The 23,469-nt window shown below is 39.8% G+C and overlaps 3 protein-coding genes across 5 annotated transcripts; all 3 read right to left on the bottom strand.

Moving 5' to 3' along the window:
• Positions 1-205: 205 nt before the first annotated feature.
• On the bottom strand, positions 206-12,697 carry eif4ba (eukaryotic translation initiation factor 4Ba). Of its 2 annotated transcripts, XM_055021795.1 has the most exons (15): positions 12,650-12,697; positions 10,253-10,393; positions 9,097-9,302; positions 8,099-8,215; positions 7,877-7,931; positions 7,116-7,262; positions 6,460-6,588; positions 6,184-6,345; positions 5,834-6,095; positions 5,379-5,467; positions 4,702-4,960; positions 4,543-4,580; positions 3,558-3,687; positions 2,996-3,059; positions 206-1,389 (listed from the first exon to the last, which is right to left on the bottom strand). In XM_055021795.1, the coding sequence occupies exons 1-15, from the start codon at positions 12,660-12,662 to the stop codon at positions 1,312-1,314; spliced, it is 1,890 nt and encodes a 629-aa protein (XP_054877770.1). In that variant the 5' UTR covers positions 12,663-12,697; the 3' UTR covers positions 206-1,311. The 2 variants fall into 2 exon arrangements, with proteins under 2 accessions (XP_054877770.1, XP_054877773.1); XM_055021798.1 differs by lacking the exon at positions 3,558-3,687.
• A 1,105-nt stretch (positions 12,698-13,802) lies between these two features.
• Positions 13,803-15,880, bottom strand: LOC129352697 (uncharacterized). Its single transcript, XM_055021814.1, has 2 exons — positions 15,268-15,880; positions 13,803-14,768 (listed from the first exon to the last, which is right to left on the bottom strand). Exons 1-2 carry the CDS (start codon positions 15,849-15,851, stop codon positions 13,895-13,897), a joined length of 1,458 nt encoding a protein of 485 aa, XP_054877789.1. The 5' UTR covers positions 15,852-15,880; the 3' UTR covers positions 13,803-13,894.
• Positions 15,881-18,083: 2,203 nt separating this feature from the next.
• On the bottom strand, positions 18,084-22,176 carry LOC129352727 (keratin, type I cytoskeletal 18-like). Of its 2 annotated transcripts, none has more exons than XM_055021845.1 (7): positions 21,634-22,176; positions 20,446-20,528; positions 20,195-20,351; positions 19,034-19,198; positions 18,799-18,924; positions 18,411-18,653; positions 18,084-18,316 (listed from the first exon to the last, which is right to left on the bottom strand). In XM_055021845.1, the coding sequence occupies exons 1-6, from the start codon at positions 22,087-22,089 to the stop codon at positions 18,429-18,431; spliced, it is 1,212 nt and encodes a 403-aa protein (XP_054877820.1). In that variant the 5' UTR covers positions 22,090-22,176; the 3' UTR covers positions 18,084-18,316; positions 18,411-18,428. The 2 variants fall into 2 exon arrangements, with proteins under 2 accessions (XP_054877820.1, XP_054877815.1); XM_055021840.1 differs by having other exon boundaries at positions 18,433-18,653; positions 21,634-22,175.
• Between the last annotated feature and the right edge of the window lie 1,293 nt (positions 22,177-23,469).

The following is a 23,469-nucleotide window of genomic DNA, read 5'->3' as shown; positions in this document are numbered from 1 at the left end:
TGGAGACCAGTTAGAATAACACCTAAATACTTGGAATAACATCTAAATAACTTTGTTGTTCCATGTGTGGAACAGCTCTCCACTCTGCAAACGCCAGTTTCATGGATTTGAGTTGAGTTGCTCCCGATCTGCTGCAGCAGCTTTAATGAGCCGACACAGCGCAACAGCAGCTGCACGAAGCAAAAGACCACATACTATTGGAAAGTACATAATCACTCCAATTTATTGCAAACCGGAAGACAAGCTCTTGTCATTTCACGAAAATCCTCAAACGCTACTTTGGTAAAGCCAAGCCTTATCCCCCCCCGTGGTATCAGTGTGGAGATATGCAGGAAGAGTAAATGATTCAGACAGCTGCAGAGAAGCTTTCACATGACCGAAAACCAAACTTTTATGGGCATTTAACTGATGTGGATACTTCATCAAAAAAAAGCATAGAAACACAGGAACATCTGTACAGCGATTGGTGGAAAAAAAACAGTCATGGCACTTTGATGGATTCTCCGGGAGAATCGAGCGACGGCCGCTTCTCTTTCGGTCTTGATGAACAGGCGCCGCAGTCTGTTAGTCCTTTCTGCTAATACTGCGATTCAGAACGATTTAAAAATCCCTAATTTGTTGAACATGATTGACAGTAGAGGGGCAGGGGGGTTAAATTAATTGCCAAAGTCTCGACATTCTTGAGCGTTAGTAGTGGAAGACGGGGTTCATCGATAAATTTGCTGAGTTCATTTTCTAATACCGAATCATTTACCAGGAGATACAAAGAGCAAACCACTGCATTTATCTAAGGATGCAAGTTAAATACTGCTCATTAAAAAAAACCCCAAAAAGCTCCACTTAGTAAGCTACGGCTCATTTTGTCAAATCCTACCTCAGCACGCCTGGAATCCAAAAATGTACAAATTCGTTTTTTTTTTCCTCACTTTTTCCATTTATTTATTACAATTAATTCAAGGTTTGCCATCACTTTTCCATGTGTCAGCTTTTCCATTTAAAACAAGTCCAGCAGGTGACCGTTTTCCCCTAGAACCTGAAAAGTCCTGAGGGTGGGGCAGGGAGAGAGGGGATGGATGGATGGTTGGGTGGATTGAAGGTGAAGGAAAGGAGAATTGTTGCAGGAAAAACAAGGGACAGGGAGGAAAAGGAGAGCGGGGCAGGGAGGTAGTGGCCCCCTCCCTGAGAGCCACTTCCGTGTGAGAAGATTTAGTTTTTATAGACTATGTGAGATTCTTTTTTTTTTTTTTTTTTTTTTTCTCTGGAGTTTGTCACTTTCTCCTCTTGACGCGCCATCAGGCCTCGTTTCGTCATCTACTCGACGTCCTCGGCGTCGTCTCCTTGGTCTCCGTCCATTAGCAAAGCGGCGTATTTGCTGGCTGAGCTGAACTTCTGAAGAAAGCAAACAAAATGAAAAAAACATTTTGGTTTTTTTTTTTACATTTTTCCTGCAGTGATTATTGTATATCCATTTCAATGTGACTTCTTTTTTCACTTTAAGCTTTGTTTTGTTTCACCAACATTTTGTGTTTGAAGCTTTAAATATTTAAAAGGCCTGGCCAAGGGTTGAGAAAAGAGCTACATAGAACAGCTCATTGTTCAAAATAGAAGGTGATTAAATTAATTTGATAACTATAAGAACGTGAAAGATAAATACATTTCTTTAAAGAGAATGAAACAACTAACAGTAAACAGAAAGAAACGTACAGCTACATCTCATTGAATTAGACTGTTTATAGAATTTGACTCAAAGCGAAACTCGGATTCAGTGAATGATAAATTTTATACCATCTAGACAGGCTGCTGAAAGCCTCCATCTTTGTTTTGTACTGGGTCAAACTCACGTCACTATTACTTCGGTTTGCAGTGGTTAAGTTTGTCGCTACCTCCTGTGGTAGGTGTAATGTTGTGTTTTAACACAGGAAATCTCCTGGATGAGAGTGAGTGAGTGGTTGTTTCTGGAGCACAGACTCCAGCTGCAGTCCACATCTCATCCATCTCCCGAAACACTTGAATGGACTTTGCCTCAGACTCCTCTAAAAGCTGTGGATATCTGCACCTTTCTCTCGGTTATTTTCTCTTTCATTCAGCCACCCGGTCAGCTTCCTTTAGATTTGACCTTTTTGTAGTTTGTCCTTAGATTGTGATTCAATACGGACCTTTACATGAAAAATTGGCTCATGCCTAGTTCACATGGCAGGATATTAAAATTGTCGACCAATTTTCAAACCTTGAGACCACACACACACCTAAGGTTTTTTTTATCACCACAACACTGTGTGTGGTCCGGCAGGAGCAACGCTCCACACGCGCACAGATTTCACTCATCAATATTCAAATTCCAGACAAAAGAAATCCAGTAAAATCCTGCAATGTCATATGTGAATTTAGAGTGAACAAACATGTCAGACGATTTAGAGGCGATGGTGATAGTTTGTGAAGTATTAAAAACGTTCTAAAAAGAAAAGGCGTTTGATGAAGAGGCGGAGACAGCATGAGGAGCAGCTCTTTTTGTGACATTAAGATAAGGAGGTGAGTTTTTTTTTTTTACTCGTTACTCTATTCTGATTGTTTTCTTTTCTGCCATTTAATTTAGCTTCATCGTATAATTATATGACTTTAAACCAGGACAAAAAAATCTTGCCGTGTGAACTAGGCTTAAAGAATGAGAAATGGCCAATAATTATTATAAATGCATGCCCCAGTTTTGCTGATGTTCCCGTTTCTAGGCTGCTAAATTTTGCCAATATTGTTCCTCCAGTTAAATTATCCATCTGGTATCAGTTTGTTAAACTTGTGCTATTTTATAAAGAACATGGACAAATAAAATACTGTTCTGTGAAATAAAGCATGTCAAACCTACTTAATTTATCAAGAGTTGATCATAAATATTAATTGTTTACCTAAATTAAATGTTAAAACATTATCAAAATGTTATGTGGCTCATAACATACACATGTTATGAAAATGTATGCATTAGCAAATGGTAGTGGCTTACGGGGGTTGGGGATTCCTCGTATTTCTTTGGCTCTGGAGGTCTGGAGTCTCTTTTGTTGTCCTTTCTACAATCAGAATGAAGCAAAAAGGTTTAAAACAAACACCAATGAGTTGATGCTGGGAGTTGGTCGATAAGACAATGTAAAAACCCACACAGGTACAATCTCTGAAAACCAGCAAACTGATTTTCACTTTGCTTACTCCACCACGTTGGAATGTCTGGATCGTAATAAAGTATGCTACATATTGAAGAACTGAAGTTGATCAGCTACTCTACTGCTTAGCTAGACATAAAACAGGTCAGAATACTGAAAAAAAGCCAATTTTGAATTACGCCGAGTTCGTCTTCAGCTCTGATGTCAACTTTGTCCTAAATGATTTGGAGCAGCCAATGATTTTTGGGTGGAAGCTGGACATCATGGCATTTGCATGTTGTGCAACATGAGGGGAAAAGATCTGATAGAAACAGTAACAGAGAAGGCCAGTCTTTACAGATGCCCAGGAACTGTTCTCAGTCTCATTAGGAGCTTTGGAAAACTATTTATTCTTATTTTGTGGCTGACCTGTCTGCCTCCTTTTTTCTGTCTTTGTTGGGCACCTCTCCTCGGCCCCGCCCAGCTCCAGGCCCTGCAGGCCCCCCTCGTGTCCGTGGGGCCCCTCGGTCCCGACGCACACCATCAGCCTTGTTCTCATCTTTAAAAAGATGACAGACACTGAGTGAGGGCCTGATTGTAGTGTTTGTACATTAGACAACACAACAACAATAAAATTTCAATTAAATAAAAAAAAAAAAGCTCTGTTACAAATCGAACTTATGTGCACCAAATGAGAACTAAATTTGAGCAACATAAAAACTGTTTTGATATCAATACAACAGCAAAAAAAAAGTTAAAAAAAAAAGAAAAAAGGCAATAAACATGTTATCTGGAAAATGTTTTGGTTGTTGACACTGCAGTGGCCATTTACTGTTCATTTTTATTCAGCAGGCCTTTCTGTATCTACATTAGTTCTACCTTAATGAGTGGCAGCAAAAGCTCTGAAAGCACAGAGACGACCCATTTCATTCAAAGAAATGGACAGAAAACCAAAAATACTTTTAACTGCCTCAAAAAATAAAAAGGCGACAAAGAGTAAAAAGGATTGTGTATCCGTGTGAACGCGTTATGAAGCAACGAACCCATATGAAGAAGGCACAATTTTAGCAATGCCGTTTTTGTCATTTCTCTGCTCATCATTAATAACTTAAGTACCAGATTACAACAGTCGAAATCCAAATGGCACCAAACAGTTTCCTGTTTTTACTGCAGACCAGTTTTTCTACAGAGATGCACAGAATCAACTCTCCAACAGGTTTAGTTCGCTTGCCTCCATAAAACTCAACAAGAACCTCAAAATCCTTGAAAATGTAGCAGTAATTTAAACGATTCTGTGGCTCCATGAACATGGCTGAGCTACCATGGCTGTTAATGGGTTTCTACCTCACAGCCACCTGTAGACTGATATTCTTGCACGTGGAGTTTGTGTTCAGCACTCACTGGCAAACCTCACCTTTTCCAGGTCCTCTTTCATCTCCAGAACTCGGCGAGCTGGAGTAAAATAAAGAGCAACAAGATGCCTTTAAAAAACCCGACTTTACACGAGCGATTTAAAATCCATTCGCTTTCCTGGGCATCTCAACATAAGCGGTGGCCGTTTAACAGTCCTCACCTGAACTTTGGGGGAGCCGAACCGCTCGGAGAGACGGGAGAGACCGGGGGCCGACCTTCTCCCTCGTTGGAGCCTGTGCTCACAGCACTTCTTTTGGCCCAAGCGTTCTCCTTGGGAGGAGGAGCCGGCATCACTTTCAGCGGCTCCTTTGAGGAGCCGGTGGAGGTCGGCCGCGGCGAGGAACCGGGGGAGGAGTTCCCTTCTCTCCCAGAGAAAACCTCGTTCTCCCCAGAGCGCTCGCCATCTAGACACCTCGACCCTGCCAGAAGAAAGTCCTGTTAGAAGAACTCTGAAAAATGTTACTAAATGGCATAAAGTAGAGCTTTTTATACCAGGAAGAATGCAGGTTGAAACTGAGCAACAAATTTAACTTAAAACACCTTGAAAAAGTAGACATGCCCTTGGAAAATAAATTATTTCATGTTTTGTAACAATAAAACCACAAATTTGAACTTATTTTATTGGAATTTAATCTGACAGACACACAAAGTAGAGCGCATTGTGAAGAAATCGTACATGAAAATCAAAACGCACTACCCTGTACTGATGAAATGAAATCCCACTAAAACACATTGAGGTCTGGGTCTTTAAGGTACCGTATGAAAGACAATATACTCTTCCAGCTGTATTTTTAGCGGCAGGCTCTGCCGTCGAGATGTAGAGCAGAAATATCTCACCTCTCCCAGAGGTGCTTCCTGGCTGCGAAGACTCACTTTCTGTGCGAGATCGCTCAGACTGAGTTTCCTCGTTGCGCCAGCTGGGGTCCCTGAAGACGAGAAAACAATTCCTTCATTTCTGTTACCAAACAAACAATAAGAAGAACATGGCTGTACTTCTACTTGGGCTTTAAAATAAAGCTCACAAAAAAATTATGTAAACATAATCGCATCAACAAACTGAGCTGTTGCATCTTGTTTTATTTCTAGATAAAACAAGCAGAGTTTTTATCCAGATTCATCCCATGAATTTTACATCTGCCTCAAAGCTGAGCTGTTTAACATTGCTTTTGTTCTTGATGAAGAGCAACATTTTTTCTTGAACTTAGAAAGTTGTTTTGACTGCTCTTTCTGATTGCAAATGCAATATATGTTTTTTTTCTTATATTTGAACTGCAACCACACGTAAGTGTTACCTGTCTCTCAGCTTCCTTTCAGGTACTCGGCTTTTGTCCACCTCTAGTTGTCTTTGCAGCCTCTCCTCTTCTTTTTTCAGCCTCTCTTCCACCTCCCTCTCCTTGGCTGCTGTGTCAACTGGTTTTGCCCCACCGAATATGGATGAGGACCTGCCTCCAGAGCTCGGAGGGACTGCCGGGGATGTGCCTCCGCTGCTGTTACCCTCCTCCTCTTTCGGTACGCTGCGGGGCTTCAGGTTTAACTTAGGTCTTTGCTGAGGAGCTGGGGGGTGAATACTACGTCAGTACGGCTCCTCCAAACATTTTTTCTTGTGGAAAACTAAACTCAAGACTCGTTTAAATGACCTCACCTCTCTCTTCGCGCCTGTCATCTCGTCTATCGTATCGTTCATCTCGGTCGCCATAACGGTCCCTGTCGCCGAAACGATCATTGCTACCTCGACCATCTTCATAATCTCGACGGAAGCTGCTTCCAAAGGCACGACGACCTCCTCCGCCACGGGAGTCGAAGCCTAAAAAGATTACATGAATACAGACGCAGAAGTTAGAGCATCCTGCTGTAAACAGGACAGTTATTCAAACCACCAACACAAAAAAAACAAAACACCCAACTCTGAAAAACTCACCTCCTCTATCATAGTCTCTGCGGTCCCTGTCGTCATAGCGATCACGATAGCGGTCTCTTCCTCCATCATAGCGATCGTCCCGTCGTGACCCCTCTCTGTAACGGTCTGACTCATACCGGTCCCGTGATCCTGCGATCAAAAGAAAAACGTTTTTTGATGCAGATGTGCAACAAAACCGGATGAGGACTGAAAACTGATCATTTCCCGCTTCACGAGTATTACACCGGCCAGAAACTCAAAAATATTATTTTTCCCAAACAAGGAGTACACACTAGCTTAAAGAGTACACAATATTTAGGTGTGTGTTGTCCCACACCACCTAAATCATGCAACAACACTATTTAGGTGTTGAGATGTTAAAGTTTTACCACAGACCTGCACCGTCTCAAGTCCTCTCACCCATGTTGGGTTTATACAGTGTGATTATGACGGTCTCTAACTTCTCTGCTCCCCAAAAAAATAACAAATGAGCATTTACTGCAGAAAAGCTGCATTAGGCTCCTATGCAGCTGAAATGAACAAACTGATTTAATAATTTATTAAATCTAATCACATTTGTGATGTATCATATAAAGTGCTACATACCAATCTCATACATTCACAAAATAATTTGCAGGGAACATTTAAAAGGGGGATAACTGGAAACTCTGACTCACTTTCTCCAAAAGCATCATCCCTCCGTGGAGGTCCATCATCGCTGTCCGCACTTGGTCTGGCTCTCCAGTCGCTGTCCGTCTTGTCGGGACCCATGTCTGCCATTCGTCCGCCCCTGTCTCTGCCTCCCATGGATCCACTGTCTCTTTCTGGAAAGTAAAGAAAGTATCTTGTCTTAAGATTGACATTTACCGTGTCAAATCATCGTAATAATATATCTGGTTAAGCTTAAAATCTTGTATTAGAGTGTGTAACATGATTAAAAAACTATGTGATTAAAAAAAAAAAAGACGCTCAGATCAGTTGGCAGTTTACATTTGCATTGGATTTGCATGGTGCCCACTTCAGTTCACTAGGAGTAAGAAAATCAAGCTTATCCACATATGTTTTCTTGCTACATACAACATATCCTGAAAGTATTTACATCGCTACACTTTTCCCACATTGAGTTATATCACTGATTTATACCAAATTGTCATAATGGGATATGTGTGTATGATTTTGAGGAAAGAAATGAATTTAATATAATCTGCAAAAAGGCAACAACAAAGTTTTTAAAAAAAGGAAGCCAATTTACGGCAGCTATGTCCAATGTGGGAAAGTTTTAAATATGAATAGTAGTGTCACATCGATGAGAGGAGTATCAATGTTGCACAATGAATTGTTAGTAAAAATCATTTTAAATTACACGGCATGGGGGGAAATAACTCTTTGTAAACAGAAAAAATGTCCACCACCCAAAAAAAAAAATCAACAAACAAACCTTTATCGTTTGACTGGTCTGCAATGTCGACACGAATCCTTCGGTTCCCCAGGTTCTGGAAACATGAATGGTGAACAAAGAAGCACAACACACAAGATTTAGTCTTGTGGCCGAGTGATCTCGCATAAGAAAAGAAAAATGGTAGAAAATACATTTAAAAAAATGTAAATAAAAAAGACAATAATCAAACTAATAAACGGTTTCTGAAGCTGTTCATCTCACCTCTTCATTCAGACTGAGGGCCCGGAGGAGGGACTCCAGGTCATCAAATTCAGCATATCCAAAACCTTTCAGCCTCTCTGGATTACTGGGCTCTCGAGGCAGACGTACTGCGCTGATCTGGAAACAAAGAAAATGAAAACCATTAAACGGAGCCAAAACTTCACAAACTTAAGGTAACCAAAGAGGAACACAAAAAAGCTCAGAAAATTTAGTAGTTAAAATTAGAAGTTCCTGTTGCTATTACTCAGGTAAAGAAACATTAAGACTATTATTAAATGACAAAATGGCTCAATCAACTACAAACAAGGTAACAGACTAAGAACACGGTAACTAATACAGGTAATAAGCATTTACGCAATAAAAAAAGACTTGTTGTGCAAATATCATTAATCACAAACTGAAGTTTGAAGCCAGAAATTGTTATTCGAAGAAAGTTAGAATACTGCATTTAAAAGGGACACAACACAAACATGTCTGTCTAGTAAAAAATGTCCCTTCCACTCAACTTCACATTAATATACTTGGATACAGCATCCTGATCTTCTTTAGCAACAACCTATTGTAGCCTTTCCTTCCCTGTGGAGGGTAACCATGACAACCTGATAGACAACAGTGAAGTCATCAGTCTGCACTGTGACAACACGTCGGCTTTACAAATTGCTTTTACCGGTCTACTATTATTCTTTTCAGAAAAATAAAATTTTGTAAGTTTTTTTTTTTTTTTTTTTACAAGCAATAAGCCACAATAATCAAAACAAACAAAACAATAATTTAGATGCCTGTTGTGCTCATCACAACAAACTTGCACAAATTAATCTCTTCAGTATTCTTTCAGCGTTATACACCTTCTTTAAAAATCAAGAACCACACTTTTATGGGCAGAAATTGTGATTATCTTGCAACAATCATGACATACTTTTGCCATATCAAACACATGGATTTATTCATGGACATACATTGTTTACTGAATGTTGGTCTGCTGTGTGAGCTATACCTACCGCCAAGCCGCGAAAGAAGTCTTTTATTGAGTCCTCTGTGACGTCGTAGGGCAGGTTTCCCAGGAAGGCAGTGTACGGTGGGCTGCGAGGCAGCCGGGCGCGGTCGATGTTGGGCTCACGTGCCGAGCGAGGAGCCGTGGGCAGGATGGACCGGTCAATGGGTGGAGCCCGGTACGTATCCTCCTCAGTGTGCCAAGATGTGGCAACTAAAGTGATTCAATAGGGATACATTTTGCAAAAAGATTAAAAAATATATTTCTAATCATTGCTAATTTTTTCTACTTGCATTTCTTGTGTTAAATACTCCCAGAGTAAATAAAATTGAGCTTAAGAGAAAAAAAAAGTTTAGCAATGCAATGACATTAGAAAAAAATTATTGAGTATTTATAACATGTCAAAACAAATCTAAATCATGCTTAGTGAGTATCTCCAAGAGTCACAATTTAAAGTGAAAACAGTTTTTTATGCTGCTAATTTAAGCCTCTCACATGACTTTAATTCACCATATGGTGAAAAAAAATATTCTAGTATTGAGTAGCAAAATGTTTATTAAATCTGACTCAAACTATCACTTATGAGTTTATGATTAGAACACAAGAAAAGCCCAGCTACAACGGCATGACAACTAAAGCCAAAGAAAGGGCATCAGTGAAAAATACTGACGATCATCTTTACTCAGAGTTCAACCCAACCTAGTATTTTAGCACTTCTGCAAAACGTACAGAAACGGGTACAGCTTAACAATTAAATTATTTTATTGCCTCACATAAAACATCCATAGTCTAAAAGCTCGATTTCAAATACAGGTTTTCCCTGAGAGGATTATTAGCCTGGCAGCCCACCAGGCTAAAGCTAATTTTCTAGTTGACACATTGGAATGGGCACAAGAGGGAGTCAGAGTATTCGCTCCAAACACTGCAGTCGCTTTGATAGATAACAACCAGCAAAGCAGAATACTGCAGCTGGGGCAGAGTTTATTCAACAAAACAATACAATTTAGAAAAACAAGAAAACCTAATACAATAAATGCTTAAAATTTATTTAGCTAAGAATAGAAACAGAAACTCTACACATTTAGTACGTGTACATTTAAGCAGAGGTACTTTCCCGAACTGCATCTACTGATGTATTTTAAAAACATAAATTATTGGCTCACCATCTCCGTCCAGGTCGTCAGTCTCATCAGCCCAGCTCGTGGACTTGGATGGGTAGCTAGGAGCAGGAGTACCGCCTCCACCATCTTCTGCCAGGAAGTCATTCAGAGTGAGGGTCTTTCCCTTCTTATTCTTCTTCTTAGCTGGAGGAAAGGTGAACAAAGCATAAGCCTGTCACAATAACAAATGTTGCTGGACAGTAAATTGCCCCAGAAGTTAAACGATGAGACAATTTTCAAGTAATGCTATGAAATATTATGAAATTTATGTCATCAAAATTGTCCTTCAAAAAAAAAAAAAAAAATGACATAGTTGAGACCATAGACCAAAAATCATGCAAATGAAAGTTGAGCATGTTTCAATTTATGGATAAATGAATTGACTTATTGTGATATGAGTAATAAAGCATTTGGTTAACTAACAGAATAAACTCAATTATGACTTGGCTGCACTTCATTAAACTTCTTTGTGTAAATTTGATTGACTTGCATTGTTGCTGCTGTATCACATAAAAATGCAGTTGCTAACTGTGCCAGCTCCGAGCAGTTAGCAACACCTTTGGTTGAATTTTTCTCAGTTATTTGCAATGTCGTCTCAAAATCATCTACTATGATTTAATCTAGAGATAAACTAATCGACTAAAGATTGACATCTGTCAAGTTTTTCCAAATTTGTACATGAAATACTTCTGTTAGATTTGTTTCACATTCAATAAATGCTTGAAGCTAAAAAGTCAGATTAAGGGACTCATGAACAACAACCAATAGCAAGTAATTGCTACATTTCAGGGTTTCATACAAATCTGACCAAATTAAGGATATATTCCCAAACATGTCCTTCTTCCTAGTAGGTTTTTTTGCAGCATTCAGAAGTACTATGTCCATTAAAAACTAGCAGCATATTATCTTTAGTGTGTCTTAATCTTTAGAGGGGAAAATTAATTGAAACACCATGTCAGGCCCAGAAATAAAATGGAGCCAGTATCAACCAGATTAGCCTGATCTCGTTGAGTTGAACGAAGCACAAACACAAACTAACCTCAAGGTGCTTGACTTCTAATATTTACCTCTATTGGTTCATGCATTAAGGGGTTTGTTGCAAAGCCAAACATTAGTGCAACTGAAGAAAAAAACTCCCATAATAAGTTATCTGTTTAAGTTGCAAGGAGAAAAACCCTCCAAAAAACTATTACTCATCTTTGAGCAGAAGCACAAAACAGTACATTTTAAAGTATCTGTTAATGTAATGAATTTAGGTGTTCTTTTCGCCCACTAGGAAGGACTCCAGTCTGAATGCCAACCAGGGGCCAGGAGACCTAAGGGGAGCTTCGCACAGCTCATAAAGTAGGCTTGATTTATTTTGGATTGAGAAGAGAATAACTCTGAAACTCACAGGTGTCACAAACACACCTTAACAACATCAGAGGGGGAAAAAAGTATTTAAAACTCTTTCCAATTTAATTAGAGGTAAACATGCCTAAATAAGTAGCTCTAGTTGTTTATACACGTGTAATATACTAGCAGCAACATTTTTTCTCATGACCTAATACTTTTTTTGGCATGACGTTTTCTTTTTGCATTACTAAAAAATGTTTTAAGAAGTGTGTGGTTACTGGAAAGTAACACAAGTTGATGCCTTCATTATCGCTTTTGTCCATGTCTTTGCGGGCTTAGTCAGCAAAGGGAGGGTGCGGGGGGCGGGGGGAAGTATCCCTGCTTAGCTGGCTAGGTTTTAAGGCCTAGTGCAACGTCGCAGCGTCAGGACCCAAGTGCGCCATCAGCGGTTCCAGACTCGACCGACTGGGAGAAGACAGCTCAAAGTTGGGGGAGATGGCCTGCGGTACGTTCAGGATGCGACCCAACAGGTCCCGCTGCCTCGTTTCATGAGAAACGAGGTACCAGGGAGCGGCGCCGCACACGTGGGAGAGACTCTCCAGGCGGCCCGGACTCCTCGGCCCAACCCCTCCTCCACAAAACGCGCCTGCGCCCGACGCTTGTTTGCCCGTAGCGCCAAGGCGAGCTCCGCCGCTGACTTACAATGTGCCAGCTCCGAGCACAGTTAGCAACATTTACCGACGCATCGCCTGTAAACGTTACAGTAAATAAACTTGAGCACCAAAAACACCGAGGTTACACTCCCTAAATAAAGAGCGTTTTTTATTTGTAGGCCGAGGCATTTCAGATTACAAGTCGTTGCTTCGTTCATTCGGCTTCCCCTGCCAGCTTCGCCTTTAGCGTGCTAAAACAACCCATAAACGAGTTCATAGGCACAGGACAACGAGACGAACCGCTAAAGAGACAAATAACAATAATTTTACTTTATCTCTTAAACTGTCTGGAGACATAAGCCCGTGGAATTCCCTCTAAACGACTCGTATCGTTCACCCACATAAACCTCACCTGACGCCGCCATGTTGGAGAAGCAATTCGTTGCAGTTCCCGGATGAAAGCGTCAGAGGTTTATTATCGGGAGCGCGCATCGCAGATCACGGGCCCGTGCCTGCCTGCCTCCTCCCATGTTTACTCCCTGACCCACATCAGCTCCGTTTCTATTCAGTTTTGTGCCTAAAACCATCTGTAAATCCTAATTGTTGGCTTATTATTTTCATTTAATGTGAATTTTCGTCATCCACACACCTCTGTGTCTTAATCATTTACAAAAAACTTCAAGGATAACTCTTGTAATGAATGTTAAATACAGTACTCATAAGTAAGTTCTAGCAAACTGCTGGGCAAATTTACTGATAGTGCTGTGGATAACTCTTTTTTCACCAACTAAAACGCCTATGTAACCCTGCAGGATCTGCAGAGAACCACAGCTGTGGTGAGATATTTTGATTGACCAATAGTCAATGGTACCTTTATTGCAGAGTGACAAAAAGAAGGTCATTTTCTGGCAGAATGCGATCTGTGCTTCTCTGTATTTAGTATTCACCGAAGGAGAAGTGTTTTTTGAGCACAGTGCAGGATTAGTTTATATTTCATACCTTTTATATAAGTGATCTCTAATATAAATGGCAAGAGTAACTGTTAGCAATATTGCTTGCTGAGAAATTAAATTTTACCAAGTATTTTTGGAGTTTGAATATTTAATGTTTCTTTTTGCCTTCACACACCTTGTGATGCCATAATTCAGAATGTCTGCACTCACAAAGCCAGTCATCTTGATTGACAAGTGTGTTTTACAGCTTGTTATTTTGACTTTGACTTCGGGTGAACTGACAGAATATTAAGGGCAGGCTAAAAATGTTTGTTAAAGCCATGATATTGCTTATTGAAAGTGTTTTGTAATTTCTTTTATTTTTTCATTACTTAAAAAAAAGAAGGAAAAGAAAGAAAAAAATTAGATCTGGTATGAAAAAAATCTTATTTTTAAGCTATCTGACCTTAGTATATCGAGTTATTTGATTAACTTATTGAAATATTCATATTACTTTGCTAGTCATAAATGAAAGTGTTGCATTTTAATGTCACACTTAAAGGCCTTATCTATAAGATACTTCATGTAATGTAAACACTGAAATAAGGGAAATAAGATCTGTGAAATGCAGAGTTATGATAGAGATTCAGTTTTATTTTAAGAACAAATATAACATTACAAATGAACAGTAAATACAGAATACATTTTTTGTAGTTGCTCAGACATCAAGCTTCTTTGCCCAAGCCTTTTGTCAGCGACCCATTTTCATAATTTGTGAGCAGACAAGCAACCGTATACAGCTGGTTGATAATCCCAAGAACACCCAGGGGAATTTCAGAGTCAAATAACTTGTGCTCTTTGACTCTGTGAATGAGGGTCTCCACATGCACCCCAAGGCGTGCTGCGGCCGGGATCCTCTTAACTTCCCCTCCAGACATCTGAGACCTACCAAAGAAAACCGCTGGCCTGTAAACCTTGCAGGGTACAATGTCATCAATAATTAAGCCTCTGTATATCATGACAGCCATCCCTGGTTTTAAGAGGCTGAGGAGACCAGATTCACATGTGATCTGCTTGTCACTGATGGACCCCGCATACAGTCCTGAGACGAATGTCACTGCCCCATGTGGTGCAATCCCTATCAGCCCCTTCAGAGTGCAGTGTGATTTGTAAGATGAAAACGTCTTACAAAAGAGGATAGGGGAAGATGGGCACTGGCACCTCAGCTCAATACAGTCAAGGATGACTGTTGTGTCGGGGTAGTCCTTGAAGTCGGCAGGTAGACTGCTGTGGATCTGGCCCTCAGGTATCCAGATCCTAACGGAGCCAAGCACCGTGAATAGAAAGTTGGTCCATGCAGTAATGATCCATCTGACTGTGGACTGATGGATACCATAAAGGTCAGCAAGATCCCATTGTTTGGATCCAAGGGCCAGGTAATTTAGGAACAGGAAAAATTCATCAATGGGCTGCAGGGTTTGGGTTGAGGAAGTGGAGTCGATTCCAGTTTCTTTCTGTCTTTGGCGAATACTGACCAGGAATGGCAGAGAGGGCTCGATAATGGACCAGAAACGCATCAGTAGGTCATATGATGCAAACCTGAAAAACAAAACAAAAAAAAAATTACATACCAATAATTGTTGAAATTTATCAACACAACATAATAATGAAAAAGGGGTCTATAAATAACACTATATGTTATTCATAATCTATGCCTTTAGAATTGGATTTCTTTAGAGGAAAAGTAAAATTTTATATTTATTTTTTTATAATGTAGGATGAAGATTTTTAAGTTTTTGAAATTTCAATATGTAAATTTTTCTATGTAACTAATACAGTTTTAGAAAAATTTAGAGAAACAATCAAAATGTATTATACCTTTAAAGTCTAATGAGATTCAACATGACTGAATGCAAATAAATAAAAATATGGTAATCTACAAATCAACTCCATGAATGCAGTGTAAATCACATCATTATGGTGTCATATGGTAAATTTACGGGTATATACTAATACGGGAGCACGGCATGAAAGAGGGGTAAAATATGGTAGGTTCCTGGCCAAAACGGGAGACTTATACCAAAACACAAAGTCTCACCTTGTGAAGAATCTAATGTCCTGGTCCGATGATGCGAAACGGTGAATGCCGAACCGTTGCCTCAGAGTGAGGCTCTCCACCTGTTCCCGTAGTTGGCAGACTTCCTCCCAGAGAACATAGTTATCCTCCAACACCAAATCCACAATCGCAGGGTCTGGAGCCGAGGCATAATCGTGTTCCTTAGTACAGACTTTGGCTGGTGGGTCCTCCACACTGCCCTCTGGTGGTAGTCTTTTCCTGCTCTCCCAAACCCCTGGTGGCGGGAGTGGAAGGGAGTAATTATTCCACTGGAAGAGAGCAGGTACAGCTCCCCTTTTTAACCTCCGTCGGCCCATTTTCTTCTTGGACTCTTTTATGTCCTCAGGTTTGAAATGCCGGCTACAAACTCTAGTCTGAGGTTTGAAGACCAAGTTATCCCTCCGGATAGCGGCTATCCATCGTTTCCTTAACGCCTCATCAGAGGGAAAGCTGAAAAAACTGAGTAACTTGTTGCACCCGCTGCTCACCGGACACAACGGCACACAACAAAACTCGGATGTTGTGCCAGTTGCCATGAGATATTTTATTTTCTGCGTCCTATTCATGGTCGCAACCGCTAAACACTCTTCAGAAATGAAACATCTATGTGGAGTACATTTAAACGGAAGTACGTCACCGCTCCTCGTGGAACGGCGGGTGTTTGTATGGCAAATCATTTTAACATAAATTCGGTTTTACCGCCCTTACGCCCCAGATATCTGAAACTGCTTTATGTTTTACTAATGCAAGATATCTTTAATTATGTTTTGACTAGACAAAATACCTATTCGAGATATCTGTAATTACATTCCGACTAGTCGAAATGACGTCAGATTTACTACTGATTTGCATGGAGACTATGGTTGTATGGCAAGCCGTTTTAACATAAATTCGGTTTTACTACTCTTCCACTCCAAATATCTCAAACTGGTTCATGACTAGAAGTTTTAGTAATTGAAGATATCTTTAATTATATTCTGACTAGTCGAAATGACGTCAGATGTACCACCGACTTGTGTGGAGACTTCAGTTTGAGATGTCGACAATGAATTACTGACTATCTGCAATACACATTTCAGATATCTACAATTAAATTATGACTGGTCAAAAAGTAAATTCAAGATATGTCGATTTTAGTTTCGACTGCTCATAATTCTATTTAAAGATATCCTGAATGACACCGTAATTCAAGATGTGTTTTTAGAGAGGAGATTTAGTTTTGACTTGTGAAAATTAAATTATAGCTATCTTAAAAGCAAGTAATGGCGAGGCAAAACTAAATTAGAGATATCTCAAATTGTCATTTTAACTAGTTAAAATTTATTTTCAGATTTCTCCAGACGAACTAGAGACATCTTGAATTACCCAGTTTTTCTTTTTAAGATATCTTAAGTTAACATTCTGACTAGTCAGAATGACGTTAATAATATCTTGAAAATGTATTGTGCATAGTCAAAACATCACAGACTTATGTAACATTTCGAAAGTTAATAAAACAATGAAAAATTGAAAAAGTAAAAAAAAAAATGTAAAAATGTTTGAAAAAGCACCACTTTCATTTTGGAAATAGGTTGACAGCAGGACTTTTAGCTTTTCACAAATGTTTTTAAGTTTACTATGTTTGTTGGAGGTAAATAAGAAACCAATTCTGTGCAGATTTCTGAAGCGGTCCACAAGTGCCTAAAGTTTTGCTATATCCACATGTCCCATATTTATGGATGTGGAAGCCTTTTTCCACCACTCTGATAAAAATAAAAATAAAAGATTTTCTCGAAATAATGAGATACTATCTTCACTCCTCTGAAAGGAGTGAAGGGATTATTTAAATCCACTAGGGGGCGTCCTGAACTGTCTTACACTAAAGACTGAGCTCATTTTCTCTGGGACTGAAAATGTATTCAAATATTTTGTAAAGATATTTCTTTTATTCCTAAAAAGAAAATTGAAAATAGACGTACCGTTTAACTTTAAAATTATATTATGTGGCTTTTTCTGTTTAAACACTCCAAAAAAAATTAAGTCTTTGTTATAAACTTTGTATTAATTTGAGCAAAATTAATTTGAGCTGCAAATTTTTAAAGATAAAGCCCAAATTGAATGCCTTTGATGCCCCAGTTTTCTGTATTTAACGTTTCCCTGCTTGTAATTTTTGTTCTTTGTCCTTAAGCCTCATCATTTTTTTCACTCCCTGTTTGTTTTTGTAATTTGTTGTACATATTTGTGTTAATAAAAAAATATAATGTATTTAATAAAGATCAGTTCAACAAAATCTGGACTTGTAGAGTAAGTTGCATTTTCTATTTCTGTGTGTGTAAAAATTATGATGCAATGATTTAAGTAATTTAGCAGACATCTTGTTATCAGTTCTTAGGGCTTGTGGTTAATCTGATTAATCTTAATTCTATTTGAATCCTTTATGATATCACAGGGGCAACATGCAGGAGCAGATGGTTCAGTTTATGGCCATATTCTTTTTCTGCTGGTTTCATTTTGAAGCTACCTGGAAGTTTCTGTGAGAAAACTTCTCTACTATGTTATTAGATTGTAGTTGCAGTTTAATTAGTAGACCTAGTTACATACATTTCCCCAGCATCTTTAGTTCATTTTGATGAAAGAATAACTTTTTTCTGCAGTCATCAAGTACATGGTTTATAACTGTCTTTCTGGGTGTGGCAGATTTAAGCCGGAGAATACTCAAAAAAACGTTTGATGCCTCTTTTATACATTGCACAGCTATAAACTGCAGAATACATTACACAGTTGTACAAAAATAATAAATAGCCAAAAGCACTGCAGCATGGAAACCACTTCTTTTATTGGTCACGACGGGGAGTGTGTGTTTCTGAAGCAATTAGGTTTCATTGTGTTGTGGCCTGGCTGTATGTAGACTTTCTTTCTTTGGCTAAGTGAACCAGCAAGATGCAGTTTTCCCTTGGCTGTTGGTTGTTGATGCAAGCTTTCATTGTTCTTCTTCTGGGTCTCTGTATTGAATTAACTTCTGGCATCCAACTCCTCCAGTGCATCCACGAGCCTGTGGAAAACACAGGATAGATCTTTTATTTTTTTTTTGTCTAAATAATTCCTGGTCAAAACTTTGAAACGAAGGAAGAGATGAAACCACATACATATGTATTTAATATTCCTTACTTAAAGTCTTCACCATCCAGCAGACTCTTGTAAGTGCTGATCTCGGCCTCTAGCTTCATCTTCATGTTGAGCAGCGCCTCGTAGTCCTGGGTCTGCTGTTTGATATTTGCCCGCAAGTTGGTGAGCTCTTCTTCTAGGCGTAGAATGATGTTGTTGTATTTTTCCATTTCCATGTTGTAGCGTAATTCTGTGTTATGTAAAGTGTCTTCTAAAGAGGATTTCTGTCGAAGAAGTGAGAAAACGTGTGAAAATCGGTCCACAAAAAGACATTCTTGAATAAACAACATGCAGCGCTAGTTTTACAGATTGGATCATGGCGATGTACGAATAAAGCAAAAACGTGCAGAAAATGTTTTGAGGGCTTACTAAGCTCTGTTGAGACGCGAGTTCAATTTCGAGCGTCTGTATTTGTCTGCTTAAATCGCTTCTCTCCACATGAGCCCCCTGAAGTGCTTCTGTATTCTGTGACACCTGGACTTGCACATCTGCAATCTGACAAGGGGATAAAAAAAACACGACACGTTGACCTGACAAGACCTGTGGATGAAGTTAGTCCACTACTTTATCTTATCATTTTCCTCGTTTTCCTGGCATTCCTTACCTGATTTTCATGCCAGCGTTTAAGGTCCTCTGCATTCTTCATGGCAATCTTCTCATAGTTGGATCTCATGTCCTCCATAATCTGAGAGAGGTCCTGACCTTTGGGAGCATCAACATCCACCTGCACGCCGGACTGAGAAATCTGATTCCTTATCTCCATTACCTCCTGCAGGAAGGTAAAAGGGTTAGGGAGACGAAAAGGTCTGGAGAAACATGTTTTTTCTTTTTTAAATTAGAGAGTTGAATTTGAATTGCTGAATGGCTATGAAGCCTATAGGATTTTTCATATTGTGCTAAAAGGAAATATGTAAAAAAGTTTTTTGCTTTTACATAAATACATGTATGTTAAAGGAGAATTGGTGCCTCCCTGTGGAGCGTGTGGCTTTAAGCATTTTGAGAAATATCTGTATGTAATTTGCATAATTCATCTACAGTTAGAGGTTAGGGAATTTTTTATTGGATTTAATCATCCATACTCTAAAATCTTAAATCCTTAGATTGTGCAGCGAACATAGGTTACAGGTTTTATTTCTTCATAAAAAACATTTTCACTGTGTGGATGAAGTTGGACCACTTTAGATCATTTCAGAAACAAAATTTATAGATTGATTGAACCTGGATTAAAATTTTAAATTAAATTTGTGTTTTATGAAACCATAATTTCATGTGGAAATAAAATTGCACTCTTTTCAAGAACACTCTGGAAACACCGACCGAGTGTTGCTATTTAGATGCAAAATGTTAGTGAGTCTTGATACCTTGTTTCATTTTAAGAACAGAGAAAGCTGATCTCCACAGCTTGGTGATGATGCTTTATCTTAGCACTGGAAAGAAACTTGTGACTCTGTTGCTAATGTGTGTTAAAAGCTGCAAGGTCACAGATAAATCCAGGGAAATTTGGATGCAAATACCTAGGATCTCAACAAATAAATATCCTAGTGGGATATTTTTGCTACATATTTTGCTACAAATCTAATTTATTTCCATAGTAAAAGAGAAAGGACATACTTTTTACTCTGTGTTTAAGCTGAAATTGTAAACTGGTTTTGAGCAATCCCTTTGGGTTTCAAGAACCACTTTGCAACTGTGACATTTTCTATTTAAGAACAAATATTGTGCCCCAGGGGAAAGTGCTAAACATAAAGAGACCCTGCAAACTCACATTTTCATGGTTCTTTTTCAGGAAATGGAGTTCTTCCTTCACAGCTTCGATCTCACTTTCGATGTTCAGCCTGCTCATGTTGGTTTCGTCGATGACTTTCTTCAGGCCAGCGATGTCGCCCTCCACAGACTGGCGGATCGCCATCTCATTCTCAAACCTGTTGCAGGTCAGACATGCAAACACCATGACACATTTCCAAAAGATGATGGAGTTAAAGGAATCGATGTGGAGAACCATAAAAAAGTACATACTTCACTTTGAAGTCATCTGCAGCAAGACGGGCGTTGTCGATCTGGAGCACAAATCGAGCGTTCTCGGCTATTTTGTCAAAGATCTGCAAGAGAAAAAGTTATTTTAGGTGTAACATATACATACGTGTATGCAACCAAAATAAAAAATAAGGATATAGTGCCCTTTAAATGCAGATAATTTTTGAGAGGGCTCCTCCATAGATGTAAAAGTCTGATTTGGCGCATTTACTTCCCAGTATTTAACGGCAGAAACCCAAGAATTAAGAGCGTAGGATTGTTTGATTCATAGCAACATTTGCTTATAATAAAAAAGGAACCATAAATTGCAGAACAGGAAGAGGGGGATGTTCCTGTGGCAAAGCAAAAGTTTGTTTTAGCGTTGCTATATAAACGGTTTCCTGTCTGAAGAAGTCACGCAAATAACTTTTTCTTCTCTCCAGCTTTCAGCTGCATGTTGCTGTCAGTCTCTTGATTCACTCTGGGGTTGTATGCGTGCACAGATCTTGGAAATTCTTTCTGACTGACTCTCAGCATTTTTTTTTTTTTTTTCCTGTGGTCATCCGTCCTGCCACAATAAACAGACTAAATTCTTGTGCCCTTTATGCCAAGATAGTCACCATAGATGTGCCATGACATGATATTGAAGAGCTGGACCCTGGAAAGGAATGTGACATTTGACTCTCTGGGACTGGAGCTGATTGTTATACAACCACTGCACTGCAGACATCTTTCAGTGTGTGTGTGGATGTGGTTTACTACACATCTGTTTCCCATTGAGGCTCTCCCACACCAGAGCGTGCTTGTAGAATCACCATCTAACAAGCAGATTCTTTAGGGTTTCTTTTTTTTCCCCCCTGGTCTTCTCAGTGAGCCTCTTGTGATTCAAACCTCGTGTTAGTGATTCATTGGAGGAAGTTCTGGCCCATTTGAAGCACTAAAGAAAACTCTGCAGAGGGAGGGTTGTAGCTTAGCAACCACACCCTTCATTTTCATAAATGAAATCTGATAACTTTTGAAGATAATGCAACCTATTTTTAAAAATCCCAACTAGGCGTCTTGTTAGTTTGGAGCACACATATAAGGGGCCATTTTCACCACTAAAAATCTACTTTTTGTCATTGTTTATGTCTTTAAGCAAAAGAGAGTCACAGATCTCCACTTTGAAGAACTACAAAGTTTTCTTCTCACCTGGTTGCGCAGGTCTTCTATGATGGGTTGGTACTTGCTGTAATCTCTCACATCCTGACCGCCCTTCTCCATGGCCTCCCTGATGTTCATCTCCAGCTTCTTGTTGGCCTGCTCCAGGTTCCTCACCGTCTCCAGGTAGTTGGCCAGACGGTCGTTTAGGTTCTGCATTGCCCCCTTTTCATTGCCCAGGATGCCGGCACCGCCACCGCCACCAGATGCAGCAGCCCCGCCAAAGCCTGCTCCCGCTCCGCCGCCCAGGGCGCTGCTGAGCTTGAAGCCGCCAGAGGAAGATGACATGGGAGCACCGGAGCGCAGGGAGGATGCAGAGGCAGAGGAGATGCGGGCCCCATGCCCTCCGGCTCCACCATAAATACTGTGAGCTCGGTACTGAGGAGCAGAGTGGGTGAGGGAGATCCGGGAGGAAGGGATCTGCATGTTGGAACTTCTGTAACTCATCTTGAAGAATTGCAGGAAGAGGTGCAAAGAGAAATCAGAGCTGTAGAGGCTGACTGCTGGCCGAGTTAGAAAGTGACGCTGCCAGAGGGAAGTGGGAAACTTATACTGCTGCCTCTGTCCTCCAATAACAGCTGGCCTCTTAGACCCTGCCCACTTCACCAACCGCCTCCCTGCTCGCTCCTTCTGTCGCCTGCTCACATGTTCTGTTTCTTTATTTCCTTTTTTAAGCCCACAATGTGTTTTCTGTCACCATGGTGATGCGTGAAACACTTTTGGCCGGGAAAAAGGCCTGAAGGTTGTTAGAGCAAACTAGACCCCACACATAAATTATTCATCAAAGCAAACAGAACAAAGTTACATTTACACCCTGCTCAGGCAAAGGTTTGCTTTAAAGGTAATAGAAAACTGATCCTGAACACTGAAGGTTCTGCATGTCAATAAGAAAGTTGCTCAAAACTAATAACTATTCACAACCCTTGAACTATGTCTCCTGGACTCCAACCATGCGAGGCAAATTCTTGCGGTTTGTCCATAAAAGGCAGAACGAATGAGATACTGCATAGTTTCTGTGTTTGTGGTCAGCAAGTCCTAGAATAAACAGAAGTAACCAGCCTTCTTATCTCCACCGAGCTAAACTCAAGATAACACCGCTGCAGAAGCAGGAAACAAGACCGAGGTGATACGCTCATGAACACATTTATAATAAGGAGTAAGTTTCACACTGAGCTGCTTTGCTGACTAGTCACACAACTAAACCCTGAAGGTATCATGGGGGGGTTTATTTGATGAACAAATGCAAAGAAGTAGTACAATAGTAGATGGTGGTCAACAGTCATGACAAGTATATTTATGTTGCATCAGATACTGCATAGTTTCTGACTGTCAAACTCTCATTGCAGAAACACCTGCAAGTCTTTTTGGGTAGGTCTCTATCAGCTTTGCACATATAGAGAATAAAATGTTTCTCATTCTACTTTGAAAAGGAAGCTTGACCTCACTCATATTGAACAGATTCTCAAGTTGAGTAAATTCTTGAGTTGGACACGTGCATATGACTGGATCTAATGCATTACATCGCAGCTCTATCTCTATGTTCAGGGGTTTTGCCCCACTGGAAGGAAAATCTGCGCTCTTGTATGTAATCTTTGTCAACTTCTATCGAGTTTTGTTCCTATTTTTTCTTATTTATCTCCATTGATTATATCATCAAATCTGACCACTGACCCTGTGCCTGCTAAAAAAAAAAAAAGTGCCTGCCTTAACATGATCACAATCACATGATTTTTGGACTCATCTGACCAAAACACCTTCTTTCACATGTTTGCTGTGTCGCAACCCTACACGGCTTCTGACCATTTCAACAACAGAATACACTATTTC

Source organism: Poeciliopsis prolifica, unplaced genomic scaffold, assembly GCF_027474105.1.
Source record: "Poeciliopsis prolifica strain line A6 unplaced genomic scaffold, Auburn_PproV2 SCAFFOLD003, whole genome shotgun sequence".
NCBI lineage: Eukaryota > Metazoa > Chordata > Actinopteri > Cyprinodontiformes > Poeciliidae > Poeciliopsis > Poeciliopsis prolifica.
The sequence above is the reverse complement of the archived record's forward strand: the minus strand, read 5'-3'. Positions and strand labels throughout refer to the sequence as shown.